The sequence below is a fragment of the Danio rerio genome, chromosome 6, assembly GCF_049306965.1.
Source record: "Danio rerio strain Tuebingen ecotype United States chromosome 6, GRCz12tu, whole genome shotgun sequence".
Classification (NCBI taxonomy): domain Eukaryota; kingdom Metazoa; phylum Chordata; class Actinopteri; order Cypriniformes; family Danionidae; genus Danio; species Danio rerio.
The window spans coordinates 42,311,836-42,330,501 of record NC_133181.1 but is presented as its reverse complement, the minus strand read 5'-3'; the positions used below and the strand labels follow the sequence as shown (position 1 = coordinate 42,330,501).

Sequence of the window (18,666 nt, the reverse complement as noted above, 5' to 3'; positions counted from 1 at the left end):
ATATGTAGTCCAGTTCGATGGCAGATGTGTAGTTCAGGTGACAGTTAGTGTTCTCCAGGCATCTGCTGTTTTGAATGAATATTAATTAGTAGATATTCAACTCTTTGTATGCACGTCTGAAAGTCTTAAATTAAATGCTGCATCGAGACTTTGGTAAAAAAAAAAATATATAACAAAGTGTCTTGGTTATTTTGTAAATAACTTTTTTAATTGTATGGATATCAACAACCAAACTGATACATTTTAATTCAATTGCAAATCAAGAGTTCACACTCTGAATTATGATGATTGATTATAAAAGCTTTTTTGACATGCTGTCCTGGGAGACAGCCCTGAGCTCAAAAGATTCTCAAACCTGGGGCTCCCTCTCGTTTGCAGGGCGAGAAGGGAGTTTAAACTGGGGTAGATCTCCAGAACTCCCCTGATTATTTATGACTAATGACAAATTAGGGATTGCTATGAAGAGATATACTGCTGACTAGCTCGTCTATCAGCCAATTTGGTTTAGTCAATTCACTAATGTCGCATGGTTTTAGATGGTGGGAGGAATCTGGGGAACCCAGGGGAAGCTCATGTAAGCACAGGGAAAACATGGCATGGTAAGGACTTAAACCAGTGACATTCGTGATGTGAGTGAAACGTGACCACTGGGCCTCCCTATCTAGGAAAAAGGAGGAGGAATAGGGGTGGAAGGGGGCTTTCGTCAAAACAAAAATGACCTATGAGCTATGAAAACTTATTATTTATTTATAGGTTATTTATGGTGACTTAAGAATCGTCTGATTGGTTTATCGTGTTAGCTAATGCGGAACCAGCCATGGTCAAACATAAGCACATTCCCTTGTAGAAATTTGTTTAGAAATAAACTTCACAAAATAAAGAATATATACAGGTGAATTTCATTCATTCATTCATTTTCCTTTCGACTTAGTCCCTTTATTAATCTGGGGTCGCCACAGCGGAATGAACCGCCAACTTATCCAGAATATGTTTTATGCAGAGAATATTGAATAGAAATGACTGAAATCTGCCGTAAAAGTTCATTTGGAGTAGAAATTGTTGTCACAAAAGTATTTTGATTTGAGGGAACAAATTATTCTTTCTAACCAATTCATTCTTTTACCTTAAAATGCATACATTTTCATTCTTGTTGACATACAAAACAACTACTTCATGACAAAAATGCTTACAGCAAGTGTACTTTACAGAGAAATCCAATGTACTTTCTCTGTGCAAAACCTTTATTTTTCAAATCAATGCAGCATCACTTGCCATGACCTTATTTTTATTGAATATTAGCAGTAATAATTATGAGCCTTCACAAAGCCAGAAGTACACGCTGATGCTCTGGGTTATGTAAGGCTAACACTGAAAAACAAAGAACAAATAAAACAAACAAAAAAGTACAAAACTACTTTTAAAGAAGCGTACAGCTTGCACCACACTGAAACCCCAGAAATGTTCTTGGGTGTGGGCTAAATGAATGCTTGTTAGTGGCAAGATAAAAAGAATGGAAGATGGAGAAGGCAAAATGGAGGAGTGAGGGGATCTGTTGCTGTAATTGAATACATTTGCCTTGTTACCACACAGTTGTTCGGTGTCAAACTGGGAAACACCGTGTGTGTGTTAGCATGAAAGTTAGCACACATCTTTATGCACACAAATATTTGTTTGTGTGTGTGTGTGCGCGCAAATGTCTATACATCTTGGAAGGAGAAAAGAATCTGAAAGAGCACATGCTGATTATTTTCCCCCTATTCTGACCACACTGCTGTCCTTCTCAGCAAGTATCATTAATGGCTTCTTTTTTATAGTACCTATCGAAAAAAAGGTTGAATGCTGAAGGTGAACTACACTGAGATTTATTTATTATCTACAAGCCCACCAGACCTGATCAATGTGTATGCCCTCGAGATGAGCATTACCATTGACTGTGCTAAAGGGACAGTTTAGAAAAAAAATGAACATTCTGTCATCTTGTCTTTCCAGACCAATATGACTGTATCTCTAATCTCTGCTCTCTGTGTTTCTTCATAGGTCTTCTCGGCTCTTATCCAATTGCCATGTAACATTCTTCTGACATCCGTGTTTCATGGGTTGGTGATCAGTACAGTTTCTGAAGCTCATCTAACAACCTTTTGGAGACATATCAGATTTTCTGTCCAGCTCTCTGAGTGGATGGTACTGTCATTAAGGTACATGGCAGCAGACAGGGTGAAGTCTCACTAAAATCTATCGTCCTCTAGAAATATGTTTTCATTAGTGTGTTTTTGTTTTAATGCAGTGCTTTAAAACAATAGTCCTTAACCTTTTAGACATTATGGACCATCAACACTTGACTATTTTACAGTGTCCCGGTGGGTATACGTATATTGCTAGGCGACCATTACCCGTTTTCTCAGAGGATGACAAGCTGGCAAAACATTGCTGCAACTCTGATACAAGATTTATTCATAGAGAAAATTAAAAAACGCTGCTGTGCTACCGAAATGTGTATATTCCATACAAAATATGAAGCTCATTGGTCAGTTCTTGTCACGTGACTCATGGCATGCTGAAGATGATTTCAGCTGGGTGCACCTGGTGAAGTCTATACGCGGCCGGCCGGAAGTGTGATATGCACATCAATATAACAGCATTTTTATGACACTGTATAACAATAATTAATATTTTTATAGTACTGTGACGGTTGGGTTTAGGGTTGGGGAGGGGGTCAACGTTAAAAAATAAAAATTATTTAGTAATTTATTAGATAGCATAAATAATACTTGGTACAACTACTGTTTTTAAGTTACTGTGATAGTTGAGTTTAGGGTTGGGGTGGGGGTAGACATTAATAAAATACAATAAATGGGAAATTTAATAAATAATATAAAAAATTCTTGTTAACTTCTGGCTACAATAGTATTCGATCTTGCAACAACCAGTGCACATGGGAGGCGTGAGTGCGGCGTGCCCATGGTTGCGTTATTTGCGCTCATCACTACCAATATGTGTGCACAAGCCGCTCACCTCTGGGAAATAATTTATAAGAATTTATAAGACACGATATGGGGATTCGAACTCGCAACGCCCTGACATGCTATTGCACCAAATGTCAGCGCGCTAACCACTAGGCTATTGCGCCGACAGTTTGCGGACTTTTTACACAGTACTTTACCAAATATTTTTTCTGTTTGCAATTTAAAAAATATTTGATTACATTTATGCATTTGGCAGAAGCTTTAGAACACAATTTATGGTCTGATTAGATGACAGGTTGCTAGTACCTGTAGCTCCTGATAATAAATTGAGGGTTTTTTTAAATGAAACAAAGAATCTAAACATTATGTACAACATTACGTCTAACCCACATCCTTGTTTACAACAGAAAGGAAAACATGTTTGTTGAATTTTTAATGTATTAAATGTACTGTAGTGTCGATTAGAATTAGATAACATCTGACAGCATCACAGAAGACTATATGCATCTTCACTAGCCTGTTACACTCTCAGAAATAAAGGTACAGGAGCTGTCGCTGGGGTAGTACCTTTTCAAAAGATACATATTTGTACTGAAAGAGTCCACAGTGGTACCTAAAAGGTGCATATTTGTTCCCAAATGTACCTAAAAAGTACCTTTGAGGTACCATTATGGACCCTTAAGGTACAATAATGTACCTTTTGAAATGGTCACACATATTCATTTGATATACAACAAGAGAGGGAGAGGGGTAGAGAGAGAGAGAGAGAGAGAGAGAGAGAGAGAGAGAGAGAGAGAGAGAGAGAGAGAGAGAGAGAGTGTGTGTGTGTGTGTGTGTGTGTGTGTGTGTGTGTGTGTGTGTGTGTGTGTGTGTGTGTGTGTGTATTCTCCAAGTGTGTGCTTTAAATGTCAAGGGTGTGTAGGTTTAGCATTTCATTTAGCATACAATTAAAAAGGGGAAAGGGGGGAAAGAGATAATCACGAAGGAAGGGAAGTTAGGAGAGGGCAGGTCACTAAAATGAAGAGGAGGAGGAAAAGAAGAAGACAAACAAATAATTGTTGAGAAGATAAATGGAGTAAAAGAGTGATGGTGAAAAGGCTAAAGAGGAATTAAATATGGAGGGAATGAATCAAGTGTGAAAAGCAGCCATGATTAATAAATAAAGTAAAATAGAAGTACAGCATGAAACTCCTGAAAGAAAGAGAAAGAAAATGCTGCACTGTAAAAAAAACCCTGGTTGCCTTAAATTTTTAAGCTGAATGAAATTTACCTTATGAGTCTTTTGAACTTATATTATGTTAAACAGTTTGTTTAACTTATTAATTTACTAACCCTAAGCTGTCAGGACTAATTGATTGTATACAGTACTTTTTTACAGTGTGGAAAATGGAGTTCAGGATTGACAATGACAGTTTATTTATAAAGCACAATTAAAAACAACCAAAGTAGACCAATGTGCGTCACAATAACTAAAAACATAATCAAAAAGAGTAAGTCAAAGACAACAAGTATAAAAAAAAGAGAATATATATATATATATATATATATATATATATATATATATATATATATATATATATATATATATATATATATATATATATATTCCCAGCCACCACAGGTTAAATTACTAATCATTTAGTTTTAATAATGTATTTTTTGATGGGATGTAATAACCTAATATCTGTTTCCACCCACTGGTATGAAATGATATTGCAGTCTATTATTGAACAGACTGAGAAGACTGAGGGTAAAAAAAGAAAAGAAATAAATACTATAAAAGTCAATAATAATAAGATTTTGTCATTTTATTTGTAATATGGTTGTGACAGCGCAGAAGGAAGTTGTAGCTTATGAATAATAATTAGGGTAATCATAAGTATATTAACATATTTGTTACCTTTCTCATAAATAGTGTATTTTTAATAGTGTATATATTTTTCCAAGTCAAAACAAAAAATAGTCATTTAAAGGTGTTTTGAATAAAAAATGTTCATAATTTGTTTTCAAACTGCATTTTTAATTGCATTAAATGTACACAGATGAATACAGACAAACTAACTAAATATTAGTGCAATTATAAACTTTTTACAGTAGTATTTTAATCCACCTTTTTGGATGCACTGTTTTACTGGAATGCTATAAAATAATAATATTGTAAAGCTAAATTTGATCTTATACTGATCTTATTCACCTTATTCTTTGCCGATGAGCGGGCACAGCCATTTAAATCTTTTTGGCTCGAGACTTCCGGTCTCATTCACTTCCATTCATTTTTAGACTTTAAAAAGTGCTCATTTCGCTGTTTGATGTTGAAAACTGATATTTTCTTATTGTATTATTCTACTTGGTCATGCAAACATTTGTTTGTAGAGCAAGTAGTTTTGACCGTTTTCTGCCGTTTATTATTCCTAGTCATTTCTCCAATAGGGGACTGAATCGGAAGTTCTAAAACAATCGCGAAAAAAGGCACACTTCCACATTTTAGAATAGGGTCAATACCTATACAAGATTCCACTTCAATTTCTTCATCACTATCCCAGCTGAGCAGAAAACAGGTCTTGCAAATGTGTAAACCTTTTCTCATTGGGTTGACACATTTTCCTCACTATTTTTCAAAACAGTTAACACGTATGTCATTCAAGCAGTCCAATCTCCATTGTTTTAGCTATAGTAACCAACCAGTAACCATCTATTCCTAGCTATTAGAAACTACCAAGATCAGTATGAAATCACTAAAGCACCGGTTTGACTCTCCTTCACACAAATCTTCAATTAGCAATCAGTCTGCAAACATTAAAAATGGTGGAAGGTCTGTGTTGGTTGGTCTGTGCCAGCATGGAAGGAGGAGGTCAATAGAGGTCAATATGTGCTATACTCCCAATAGATTTGACTGTATATTGGTTTACATGTGTTTTCTCTAATATTTACAGGATTTTATTACTTTTGTCTTTTTTTTCTTTTTTTTCTTTTCTTTTTTTACAGTATTTCAGTTTTCAGCCACAGTTTGAAAAATGTCATGAATTTAATTTACATTTAATCAAAGCATTTCTTCTTCTGGATCCAATTCTGTGCAAAAAGGCAAATTTGACAGCCCAAATAGAAAGACAACAACTGGCATTGGCAATAGGCTTCATTGGCAAGCAATGGTGCTTTGATTCACACCGAGTTCTGTATTTTGTAATTTGTTGTCCGTTGTGTAATGATTAATTGAAAGAGCTTGTATACTTGTTTGCAAGTTGTGTTGTTTGAAGGTAAAACTAGCTTTTGTTGCATATTTTAAATGTTTTGACATGGTATGTGAGTTTTGCAAGCAAAATGTGCCGCTGTTTTGGTGTGTGTGTTAACTTTTTTGAAAATGTGGGGTTTCAGTTGACGGCTGCATCAAAACAATCAAGAAAAACTGTAATGTTTGTGATGTTTAAAATATCAAGTGAAACATGCACATGATTAGCTAGCATATTGAATCAGTGGCCTAATTTGAGTCAACTGGCACACACACACACATACGCACACTTGTTCTGGGCCATCAGGTCACTATATTATTGAGCCTTGCAATAAAAACAAACACAAAAAGAGACTGTCCAAATCCTGTTAGTCAAAAGTGTGCTCTGTTTTTTTTATGGTTATCCTTTACTATACACTAACATAGTAGCACATTACCTGAATTAACTCCTGCTGTGATCCAATAAAATACACGTGAACTGCATTGCGCTCAATCCTATTACAGTATTAGACTGCCTCTGCTTCTTCATCCTGCTGATTTCCTAGTATTAAGCCAGCACTAAAATACTATTCATTAATTTGATTAAGCAAAAACCCAGAGAAAGCAGCCCAGTGAACAAATGCAGACTAAAAAGAGCAGTAAGAATTTGACATTATGCACAGATCAGGATAGTGTGAAATAGGGATATCGAGGGAAGTAGAGAGGGGAAAATAAACGTGAGGAACGTGAGGTCAGGTCTAATAATACTGATAAGAGCTTGTCATGGCCGCCTCACCATCTCATTCGATTGGGAAGAATGGAGACTGTGTGGGACAATTGCGTGTGTGTCTGCCAGCTGTGTGTATGCGTTTGGGATGTGTTTGTATGCGTGTGCCAGATTAGTGTTTGTTTGTTAGAGCTGTGTGTGTGTTTACTACGACTTTCTGTACTGCTGTTCCACTGGATCCCTCATATCGGACTGACGGTGTGGATCTGGCAACGCACACATAGGAAGACTCAGTTTGATGCTAATCATGTTTACGGTATGCGTAGTGTCTGTGTCAAGTGGGCATATGTGGATATTTGACCTCTGTAGTTTGTTGTGCGTGCTTGTGGTAATTATTTTGAAGTTTAGTAATGTTGTCTACATCAGAAAATACTATGTGTGTGTGTGTGTGTGTGTGTGTGTGTGTGTGTGTGTGTGTGTGTGTGTGTGTGTGTGTGTGTGTGTGTGTGTGTGTGTGTGTGTGTGTGTGTTTGTTGATGTCTGACTGTGCTGAGAGAGTCTTAGATGCCATATTTCAGCATGACCAAATGACACAGCACTTTGATATTCTGATGTCACAGTGAGCAAGCACTAATGTTTATAAAATGGGAGTGGCTTATAAATTTTTTTTACATTAGTTTAATTTTTATTCCAGCTTTGTGTAATGATATGTAGAGTTAGGCTGCTCTGTTTTACTTAAATGTCATAATTTGTAAAGTCAAATTATACTTTATAGTGTCTAATGATATAAACAAATTTAAATAGAATTGATTTATAAAAACTGCCTATGAATAAACTATTTTAAAAAACCTATATATACATGTAATATTAAAAATAATAATATTATAATATAATGAAATATATCTATGTCTATATATATATATATATATATAGATAGATAGATAGATAGATAGATAGATAGATAGATAGATAGATAGATAGATAGATAGATAGATAGATAGATAGATAGATAGAGATATATATACATATAGATATATAATATATATATAATATAATAAAATATAATATAATTTTATTATATTATAAACATAATATAATAAAATATATCTATGTCTATATAAATATATATATCTATATCTATATGTCTATATATATATATATATATATATATATATATATATATATATATATATATATATATATATATATATATATATATATATAATATTTTAAAATGAATGCATTCAATACCCAACAAAAGTCTAATCCAAGTTTCAGGAACAACAAATAATAACTTGACTTCTAGTTGATCATTTGGTATCAGAAGTGGCTTATATGAAAGGCACAGGCCTCTAGATTATGCTTATTTTACTAAAATAAATGATGATCATGACTTAATTTTTAAATATTTAATTAGGACCGCAAGGTCTGACTTTGGTAAGACAAAATACTTTTCACTTAACAGAAATAATGTATAGTATAGAATATAAAGTCATGGTTCAGTGGAAAAAGAATTAATATTGTTTGACTCCTATGAGCTTGGAGCATCCATACATCTCTTGCAATGACAAAGAAATCATTCTTGCAGGACTCTCAGAGTTCATCAAGATCCTTTGGATTTATCCTCAATGCCTCCTCCATCTTCTTACCCCAGACATGCTCAATAGTGTTTATATCTGGTGATTAGGCTGTCCAATCCTGGAGCATCTTAACCTTCTTTGCCTTTAGGAACTTTGATGTGAAGGCTGAAGTATGAGGAGCGCTATCCTGCTGAAGAATTTGCCCTCTCCTGTGGTTTGTGATGTAATATGCAGCACAAATGTCTTGATACCTCAGGTTGTTGATGTTGCCAACCACTCTGCAGATCTCTAACACACGCCCATACTGAATGTAACCCCAAACTATGATTTTTCCTTCACCAAACTTGACTGATTTCTGTGTGAATCTTGGGTCCATGTGGGTTCCAATAGGTCTTCTGCAGTGTTTGTGAAGATTGGGATGCAGTTCTACAGATGATTCATCTGAAAAATCTGCCTGCTGACATTTTTACAAATGATCAACTAGAACTCAAGTTATAATTTGTTGCTCTTACAACTGAGATCGGCAATATGTTTTTTGTTGGGTAGTGTACATCCTGTATGATAAAGATTCAAATACATTATCCAGATATTATTAACAAAAAATAGTTTGATTCAAACAAATAAATACAATATTAAATGAATAATGGGTGGTGTGGTGGCGCAGTGGGTAGCGCTGTCACCTCATAGCAAGAAGATCGCTGGTTCGAGCCTCGGCTGGAGCACTTCTATTCCCACACATACACTACGGGCAATTTAGCTTATCCAATTCACCTGTACCGCATGTCTTTGGACTGTGGGGGAAACCGGAGCAACCAACACGAACGTGGGGAGAACATGCAAACTCTACATCGAAGCGCCAACTGACCCAGTTGGGGCTCGAACCAGCGACATTGTTGCTGTGAGGCGTTACTGAAATTGTTTTTGTTAACATGATCTGAGTAAATCCATTTCATCCATTTTGTTTGTTATGAGAAGTGCAAGAATTGTTGAGTTATGTTAGGAAAAGAGCAGAGAATAAAACAGCAAAACACTCATGTTGAATGAGATGTTGATTTCATTCTAGTTATTTACAGGAATAAAATCACATTATTTTAATCTCAAATGTATTAAATAGCAGAAATTATCACACCACCGTTAGGTCCACCAGTTCTAGCTTCATGTGGTTCAAACAAGTTTGCAAGCCTGCGACAATTCAGGAAACTAGCTAGTTTTTTGAACAGTGCATCATTATGGTGGTTCCGAAGGGAGTTAGAACACTAACCATTTGTTTCATCAATAAGAGTACTGTGAGAGCTTTGAGATTAGCAAATGTATGTGTTTGTCATTGTAAACATGTGACATTATTTCTTCTGTAAAGCATGAAGGATTTAAAAAAACATTTTTGAAGAACTCTGGTTACTGAACACTTTCGGTTCCCATGTTTCATTGTTTATTCCAGTCGATGGGAACCGAAACTGTTTTGTTGTCTATATTCCTCAGAATATCTGCTGTTTGGAAGTGAATTAAGTTAACTAAATGGATTTGTTGGTGTTTCAACAGGATCAAAAGATCCAAGTTACTGTGATGAGTCAAAGACTGAAGTACTTGCTGGTAAGGCTCTTCTGGAATGTGGTGTAGTAGAGTAGTAGTAGTTGGCAGTCAATTCAAAGAGCAGACCATAGATAAGTAAATTTCCCTCAGGTAAATATTTTTTAGGATCGATTAGCAGCCTCATTAAAAGAAACTAAATTTAGAGCTACAGTAAGTTTTACATTACCACAAAATAATTACATAAAAATATTAGATTATATATTGTTTAAAGTTTATTTATAGTTTTGTGCAAAAAATATGAGGTGAGTTATTGTTCAATGTCTGGTGCACATGACATCCTTTTGCCCAGGATTTTGCCATTTAAGACAATTTTGTGTGATAGTTAAATATTTCTATTGGCTTTCTAAAATCTCTTAGAAATCACACAATCATACAATCTCTCATTATAGCATCCTAGATATTCAGAAAATCATACAACGCCTGATTGTTTTGACTGACATACATAAACGTTTGCACTACATTTAATGTCACTGAAGAGAATAATCTGGTGCTAAGAAGGTTTAACTGAGCACTGTAAATAACTTATTTAATTAGCAGGCCAAGACTGACAGGTTCAGTGATGAGTGTCTCTAACCCATAACAACTAACAGAGTCTTGACTGGCTGGTTGTTAGCAAAATCACCAGCAACTCTGATGAGTCTGCAGACCCTGATTCACAGTAGCACAATAGCATTAACATGCACTATATGGACATTTAACAGCAGTGTCATAAACACCCAGCAGATGTTACACAGTGGGACAGCAGAGTCATAGAGTTTAATCCAGACCACTATAATCCCATTAGGACTCTAATCTTTCACAAAAAAAGTCTTCCTCTTTCTAAATGTAGTAACGAAAGATATATTTACTGTATTTGTACTTCACAAGGACCCAATTGGATGGGTAAAGATTTCATTTAGAGACAGCTATAGGCCCACACAGATATTTCTTATTACTTTTTATTAACTTTATTTACTTTTTATTTAATTATTTACATTTCTCTACAGGGTTATATCACAGCAAAACATAGATTCTTGAAAGTACTTAAACTTAAAGTTGATGATGTTATTTCAACAATTGTGCTGTTCTGCTTTCAGAAACTGAACAAAACAAACAAACAAACAAAAATATTAATTAAAATATTATATTTTAAATCGTGCACAAGAACTGTGACACACAATGCAATTTGATCAATATTTCAGGGACCGTATTTAAATATTACCAGTATTGAATTCAATGAATTGTATTAAAGTTCTTTAAACATGACTGTTTTTCATTACTAGGATATTTTTAACTTAAATATTACGTATAAGTGAAATGTACAGTAGTACAGTAAGGACTTTCATAGCACTAAATATGAAATTACAAAGATTCTTCATTTAAAAATAAAGGTGCTTTAAAAAGTCCTTTAAAGTCCTTGAATTTGCTGTTCATGATAGAGTTTAAACCCTGTCTATACATATGCACTCACCGGCCACTTTATTAGGTACACCTGCCGAGCTTCAGAATGGGGAAGAAAGGTGATTTAGGTGACTTTGAACATGGCATGGTTGTTGGTGCCAGACGGGCTGGTCTGAGTATTTCAGAAACTGCAGCGAATGGTCAGAAAAAGAGAAAATATCCACTGAGCGGCAGTCCTGTGGACGCAAATGACTTGTTGATGCCAGAGTCAGAGGAGAATAACCAGACTGGTTTGAGCTGATAGAAAAACAACAGTAACTTGAGGCGGATAGGCTACAGCAGCAGAAGACCACACCGGGTGCCACTCCTGTTAGCTAAGAACAGGAAACTGAGGCTACAACTGACAAAAATTCACACCAAAATTAGACAATAGTACATTTAAAACGTTGCCTGATCTGATGAGTCTCGATTTCTACTGCGACATTCGGATGGTAGGGTCAGAATTTGGTGTCAACAACATAAAAGCATGGATTCATCCTGCCTTGTATCAACGGTTCAGGCTGATGGTGGTGGTGGTGTATTGTTGCTGACCAAGTTCATCCCTTTATGACCACAGTTTACCCATCTTCTGATGGCTATTTCTAGCAGGAAAATACACCATGTCATAAATAAAGACTCGTCATAAAGAATCATCTCATACTTGTTTCTTGAACATGAAAATGAGTTCACTGTACTGAAATGGCCTCCACAGTCACCCGAGCTCAATACATTAGAGCACCTTTGGGATGTGGTGGAATGGGAGACTTGCATCATGGATGTACAGCCAACAAATCAGCACCAACTGCGTATTGCTATCATGTCAATATGGATCAAAATCTCTGAGGAATATTTCCAGTACCTTGTTGAATCTATGCCACCAATGATTAAGGCAGTTCTGAAGGCAAAAGGGGGTAGAACCTGGTACTACTAATGTGTACCTAATAAAGTGGCCGGTGAATTTGTTAATTCAGTTTTTATATTATTTCAGTAATAATATTGAATAATATACAATTTTTTTGTTTAACATATTTACAATACAGTTTAAAAAGTAATATTTCTTTCATTTATTAGATATATTACATAAGAAACTTGCCTAGTTTATCAAACAAGTGGTTATTGCATTGTAAACCTTAAATAAATGTTACAAATTTTATTTGATATTTTAGGTTTTTAGTTACTATACTTCCAATATCTTGTTTTTTATTAAAAACATTTTGCACAGAAATAGCCAAAAATGTCAGCATTACAGGTGAATTGGGTAGGCTAAATTGTCCGTAGTGTATGAGTGTGTGTGTGAATGTGTGTGTAGATGTTTCCCAGAGATGGGTTGCGGCTGGAAGGGCATCCGCTGTGTAAAAACTTGCTGGATAAGTTGGCGGTTCATTCCGCTGTGGCGACCCCAGATTAATAAAGGGACTAAGCCGACAAGAAAATGAATGAATGAATGATATGCATTCTTATTAGCTCTGCTTTGGCTTTACTGAATGTATCATATTTCTTGTCATGTCAACCATTTATGTGCATAAACATGTATCAAGAGCTGTACACTGATAATATCTGTTTTTGATCAATTAGCCAGTGATGTGCAGAATTAGTTTTATTTGTTATACCAATTATTGTTAAATCTCTAATAAAATGTATCTAATGAAGTGTATGCATGCACAAAATAAGATTTATTCAGAAAAGAAAACAAACTCGGCAAATTGATAAATAATTATTCAAAATTAATGCAATATATATATAAAGAATTCAGTAATAAATATTATTTATAAGTGTTTTTTTTTTAAAAAAGAACAAAAAATAATATCGAAGACTTGTGTTTCTTCTCATGCTCTTCATAGTAAGTAAATCATATAGACATACAGTACACACACACTCACCATCTTGCCATATAATCACAATATTGTGTTATAGAGTGTTTTTTCAAAAAAGATCAGATGAAATTGCGCTAATAATAATTCAATGGTGCAGAGCTCTGATCATTTGTCTAGGACGTAGAAGTAAATTAATTGTTTTTATAATGTCCTTGTGTTACAGATGGAAAGACTACTTCTACAACGTGTTTCGATAGTGGCCTGGATGATCTCAGCTGTTCCTCCGCCACGCACAATAGCTGTAAGTCTGTGTGTGTATGTATGTGTGTGTGTGTGCGAGAGTATTTTTGCACTACACATTCAAAGTATGCCCAATGGAAGAGGAAAGAGTAAAGGTCATGTTGCTGTAGATTGGTGCATGCATGTCCAACCCTTTGCATGCGCTTTCTTGGTTATCCCTGTAAGTGTTTTGTGTTTGTTTCTGCTTGTGTTTCTACATAAAAACTAAGCAAAATGGAATTAAAGGGGGAGTAAATGCAATGTTCTTGTTTGAATCAGAACACTAAGAGCACGTGGTGCAGCTGGAGATAATGTTAAATTTAGTTATGAAGGGGGGGTGGATTCAGTGTGTGTACGTGTGTGTACGTGTGTGTGTGACATTGAATTCCAAGAGCAGAGGGTGTTTGTACTGCCGCCACACTCCCAATTCACTTTCTCAGTCGGTCTGGAAGAGAGTGGTCTGATAGTAAGAATAAGACTGTCGGTTTGCTGTACTCTTGTCTTCCTCAGGCCGTCTCTTCGAAATGCAGCATTCGGCACCTGTGGACCCCACAAAGATGGGGGTTGGAAGGGCTATTGCTGTCCTCACCTCTGGAGGAGATGCACAGGGTGAGGATGTGTGTATTTCTGCTAACCCTGACTAACCCTTTGGATGTAGAATAAGATTGCTGACTTGTTTGGGGTCAAAATTTAAACCACAAACTAAGAATGAATCTAACAACTTGGTGCTTTAAAACATTTATACAACAAAACATATTTAAACATGTTATTTAGTTTTTTATGAGCTTATTAGTCCATATTTAATACAAAATATCTGTTAATTAACAGTTTCTTTTAAATTGTGATTCATGGGTGTTTTTATTGATATAATATGTTAAATTATTTTTTGATATTTGCATATTAGATATGTCGCTTGGGTAAGTGCATACATTTTTTGGAAACGGTTTCATAACCTTAGGAGTTACCCCTAGAATAAAAGCAGTTTTGACCATATTTGGAAGGGTCATGAATATTAATGATGCTCCACATGTCAGTGCCTGCTTTCACACACACACACAAACACAAACTCAAAATAATTATACCTTATTTGTCGAAATATATTTGAACAAACTTGTGTAGATGTCAAAGGGAAATTGTTTTAACTGATGTGGAAAAAAGGATCAGGTTTAGAGTGAATGAGCTATCTTTCCATAAGAGCTTCTGAGTTATGTGCTGTGGATGAAATATATAGACTAAATTAGAATTATACGTAGAGATGCATTTAGAGCTGTATTTTGTGTGTTTAATGTTTAGAACATGCAAACTCCACACAGAAATGCCAACTGACCCAGCCGAGGCTGGAACCAGCGACCTTCTTGCTGTGAGGCGAACGTGCTACCCACTGCGCCATAGTGCAGCCCTTGCTCAAACATATTCAGCAAATTTCATATTGTACATGTTAAACTCAAAAAAGTACATTTAAACCAATTTTATGGCACTTACTAAATGCATAACCCATATACCCCATATTTTCCATTCTGATGAGCAGTAAACAGATGAAACACATGGCTGTGTGAAAAAAAAAGATCATTGTTATAATCTTACTAAGAAACTTTGTGGTCAGTCAATCGCAGCCTGAGGCAAGCATATTAACAAATCCATGTGCACTCAGTATTTTGTTCTAATTGGCTTTTTTATCACTGGGATTTTATACTCACAGGATTTACATGAAAACAAGGAAGCAATAGTGTTTGAGGCTCACAGTATGGCCATTTCCATGAGTTCTCATTATTCAACCATCCCAGCGCATATACAGATTTTCTTCCTTTAGGTTACAAATTCTATACAGAAACTTTTGATGTTACCAATCGTAATAGTAATCCAAATAGTAATCCTTTAGTTTAACAAAGTGACTTTTATTGACAATTGTAGTATTTTAAATCAATATATTGTATAACAAATGACATCTATGGAAATTAAGGGTGTACTCACACTATGTTTTCTGAACCGTGCCCAGGCCCGTTTCCCGGATTGTTTGAGAAGTGTGGGTGCTCTAAATCAGGCTCAGGCATGGTTCAGTTGGCTGGCCCTGGCCCGGTTGGAAGAGGTGTGCCAGAGCGCAGTTCTCTTGGGCTCAGACGCGGTATGCTTGTAGCGTGAGTGCAAAGCATGCCTGAGCCCGAAACTGAAGACGAGACCAGAGGTGACATTTACGGGATTGTTTCATATGGATTTATTAATAATTTTTATTTTTCAATGAACGCAAACTGTCGTAGTTCATTAAAGATGCAAACCCCTCACTGCACGACAGCTGCACCTTTAGCAAACCTCCTAATTCCTGCAGCGAGGACTTTATGATTGTTAATGAGCATCAAAAGTGGCTGACCTGTTTGGTGAAATATTTGACTGCGTGTCACTGCATCCCAAACAACTAAAACGATATAACGATATAAAGAAATCTTCACTGTGCTGAGCGAGAGCGCTTACTAAACAGCGCATCATCGATGACGTAAAAGTGCTCAACCCCAAATGTAAGTGAGTGCGGGCTGTCGAAGGAGACAGGAGGAGGGACAATCGTGCTTCGGCCCGGTTCAAGGCAACAGTACTTAGTGTGAGTACGCCCTAATTTGTGGGAAAAAACAGGGCTGTTTTCTACTGGCAGCTCATTTTACTTCGTTGATTCAAAGCACTAAAAAGTTATTAAAAAGTCTCTTTTCAACATCAAACAAACATTGTTGGAGTAGAGATCAAGGGTTCCATAATACAATTTAAAGTCAGAAGTAACTGTTAATTAACCTATATATTTCATACTGTGTACTGTATCTTACCATTCAAAATTATTAAATGTTCAGTATTATTTTTTATGTTCAGCAAGGCTCCATTTATTTGATATATATATATATATATATATATATATATATATATATATATATATATATATATATATATAAACTGATTTTCTGGGTGTATATATATATATATATATATATATATATATATATATATATATATAAATATAAACTGATTTTGATGGGTTTTCTGCATCATTTGGGATCACATGATAACAAACCATGATGGTTTCCAGTTTTGGGAGAACCATACCTTTAAATTAGTGTTTTGCTTGTGCACATTAAGAGAAACATCCATTTTTTCATATAAACTCCAAAGTATTCTTTATGTCATATGTACATTTGATATACTATTCCTAATATACAATATACTTAAATGCTACACTTATATTTTCATTTGCAAACTCAGTGATATGCAGCTTATTTCAGTTTTGCATTAAAATGCAAGGTATTAAGTCTCGTGTGTGATAGATGATGATTTGAAGCGGTTGTGTTGGCTCCTTGATTACCTGATTGAACCTCCACCTCCTCATTTACTATAGCCGCCCCGTTGAATGAGCAACAGGGATCATATATCAGAGAGGTCACGAGGGGTGCTAAAGCTTTCACACTGACCTTTTATCCAACCTTTAGCTGTAGGAAAAAGAAGCAACCTTTAACCTTATCTTGTACCAGCTGGAGAATAAGTCAAATAACTGTGTAATGTCAACTAGTCCTATAAGAACCTTAACTATGGGGGTGGCATCATTCCCTCTCCCCTTCGCTCAATTCCCGCCCATGATCTCTCTTGTCTCTCTCTCTGTCTGGGGGGTGTTATATTTAGCCGCTGACCTTTGGGGAAATGTGGTTGCTTTAGAGAGCTGGGCAATGAAGCTTGCCTGTTGTCCTCTCTGCTTCAATCTTAAATGAAACTCAAGCCACTTAGATTGCCCTTTTCAATGGGACTTAACCACCACGTGTGTGTTAGTGGGACTAGATGGGGTTGGGGAATGAAACCAAAAACACTTTCCCTTTAATTAGTAGTTTGTGTAGCTGGATGTGTGTCACCAAATCCTAATTAAATGCAATGCTTGTGACAAATTAAAGACACAAACATAAGGCCTCTGGTATATAAATGTGTAAAATGTGTGTGCGATTCATTATTTATTAAATCTCAGGTATGAATGCTGCTGTTCGAGCCACGGTGAGAGTTGGGATCTACACTGGTGCAAAGGTTTATTTCGTGCATGAGGTTTGTGCATCTAAACAAACACACACACACACACACACACACACACACACACACACAAAATAAAGGAATAAAATTGAAAGACTGGCTTTCGCTGCACAGAAAAAGAAAAATTTTTAAATTCACTCTCTGATTCAATCAGATCTTAGTAAATTCTAAACCTACTCAGGGTTCTATTTTAACAATCTAGGTACAAAGTCTAAAGCGCATGGCGCAAAAGCATCAAGAGCGTGTCTGAATCCACTTTTGCTATTTTAAGGATGGAAAAATACGGTTTGTGCCATGGTGCATGGTGCACAGGGTTGTGCTTATTCTCTTAATGAGTTTTAAACATAAAGTGCATTAAACCAATCAGAGTCTTGTCTTGTTCTCTTTAAGAGTCAGTTGCATCATGCCATGGTGCATTTGCTATTTACATGGCGGACATTGTAAGTGGAAAAACTGAACACTTTAGCAAGAAAACAGTTAAACAGACCATCTACAGCGCAAGAAAAAAGAATGAGCCTCCTCCAATCGACCTTTTTACTTTCTTTTTACTTTTACTCTTTACTCTTTTACTTTCATGGATAAGGAAACGGTATTGTACACACTCCACTGAAGACATCCATTAGCCTAGATATTTAATTTAGTTTGTTAAGCGTTTGTTTCAAAACTATTTCTAAATTCAGTTCTAATTTTCAGTAAACGAATAAATGAACAATAATAACAAAGTTAAATCCAAACACATGTCCTATTCTTATGCTTCATATGGTGATGCATGTCTCCAAAACCTGACAGGTGGACAAATCTAAACTAGTTTTTATTAAAACAAATATAAATATGCATATAATAAATAATACTAATAATAATCACGTTATACAAATGCAAATTCTCATGATTAAACTGAAAAAAAGTCCCCCGGGATGAGGCATGGAGGCAGTGTTTTTTTATATTTATGTAGAAAATTTTAAAAAATATCTTAATCCTTTAATTTTTTCGGTATGATAATTGTGTATTGCTGTACATCCTGTGTGTATTAAGCAATGTGTAAGTG

General features: G+C 35.5%; 1 protein-coding gene across 5 annotated transcripts in view; it reads left to right on the top strand.

Moving 5' to 3' along the window:
* pfkmb (phosphofructokinase, muscle b) overlaps positions 1 to 18,666 on the top strand; it is a 58,205-nt gene that overhangs the window by 18,913 nt on the left and 20,626 nt on the right. Inside the window, exons 2-6 of one of the 5 annotated variants that reach the window (XM_073953118.1) lie at positions 2,038 to 2,195; positions 10,015 to 10,065; positions 13,522 to 13,599; positions 14,088 to 14,186; positions 17,563 to 17,636. In XM_073953118.1, coding sequence (XP_073809219.1) covers positions 14,102 to 14,186; positions 17,563 to 17,636 — 159 coding nt within the window. In that variant the 5' untranslated portion in view covers positions 2,038 to 2,195; positions 10,015 to 10,065; positions 13,522 to 13,599; positions 14,088 to 14,101. Of the gene's footprint in view, positions 1 to 2,037; positions 2,196 to 6,763; positions 7,212 to 10,014; positions 10,066 to 13,521; positions 13,600 to 13,635; positions 13,759 to 14,024; positions 14,187 to 17,562; positions 17,637 to 18,666 lie in introns of those variants that run through there. The other 4 variants (NM_001365336.1, XM_073953119.1, XM_073953117.1 and 1 more) reach the window with 4 other exon arrangements.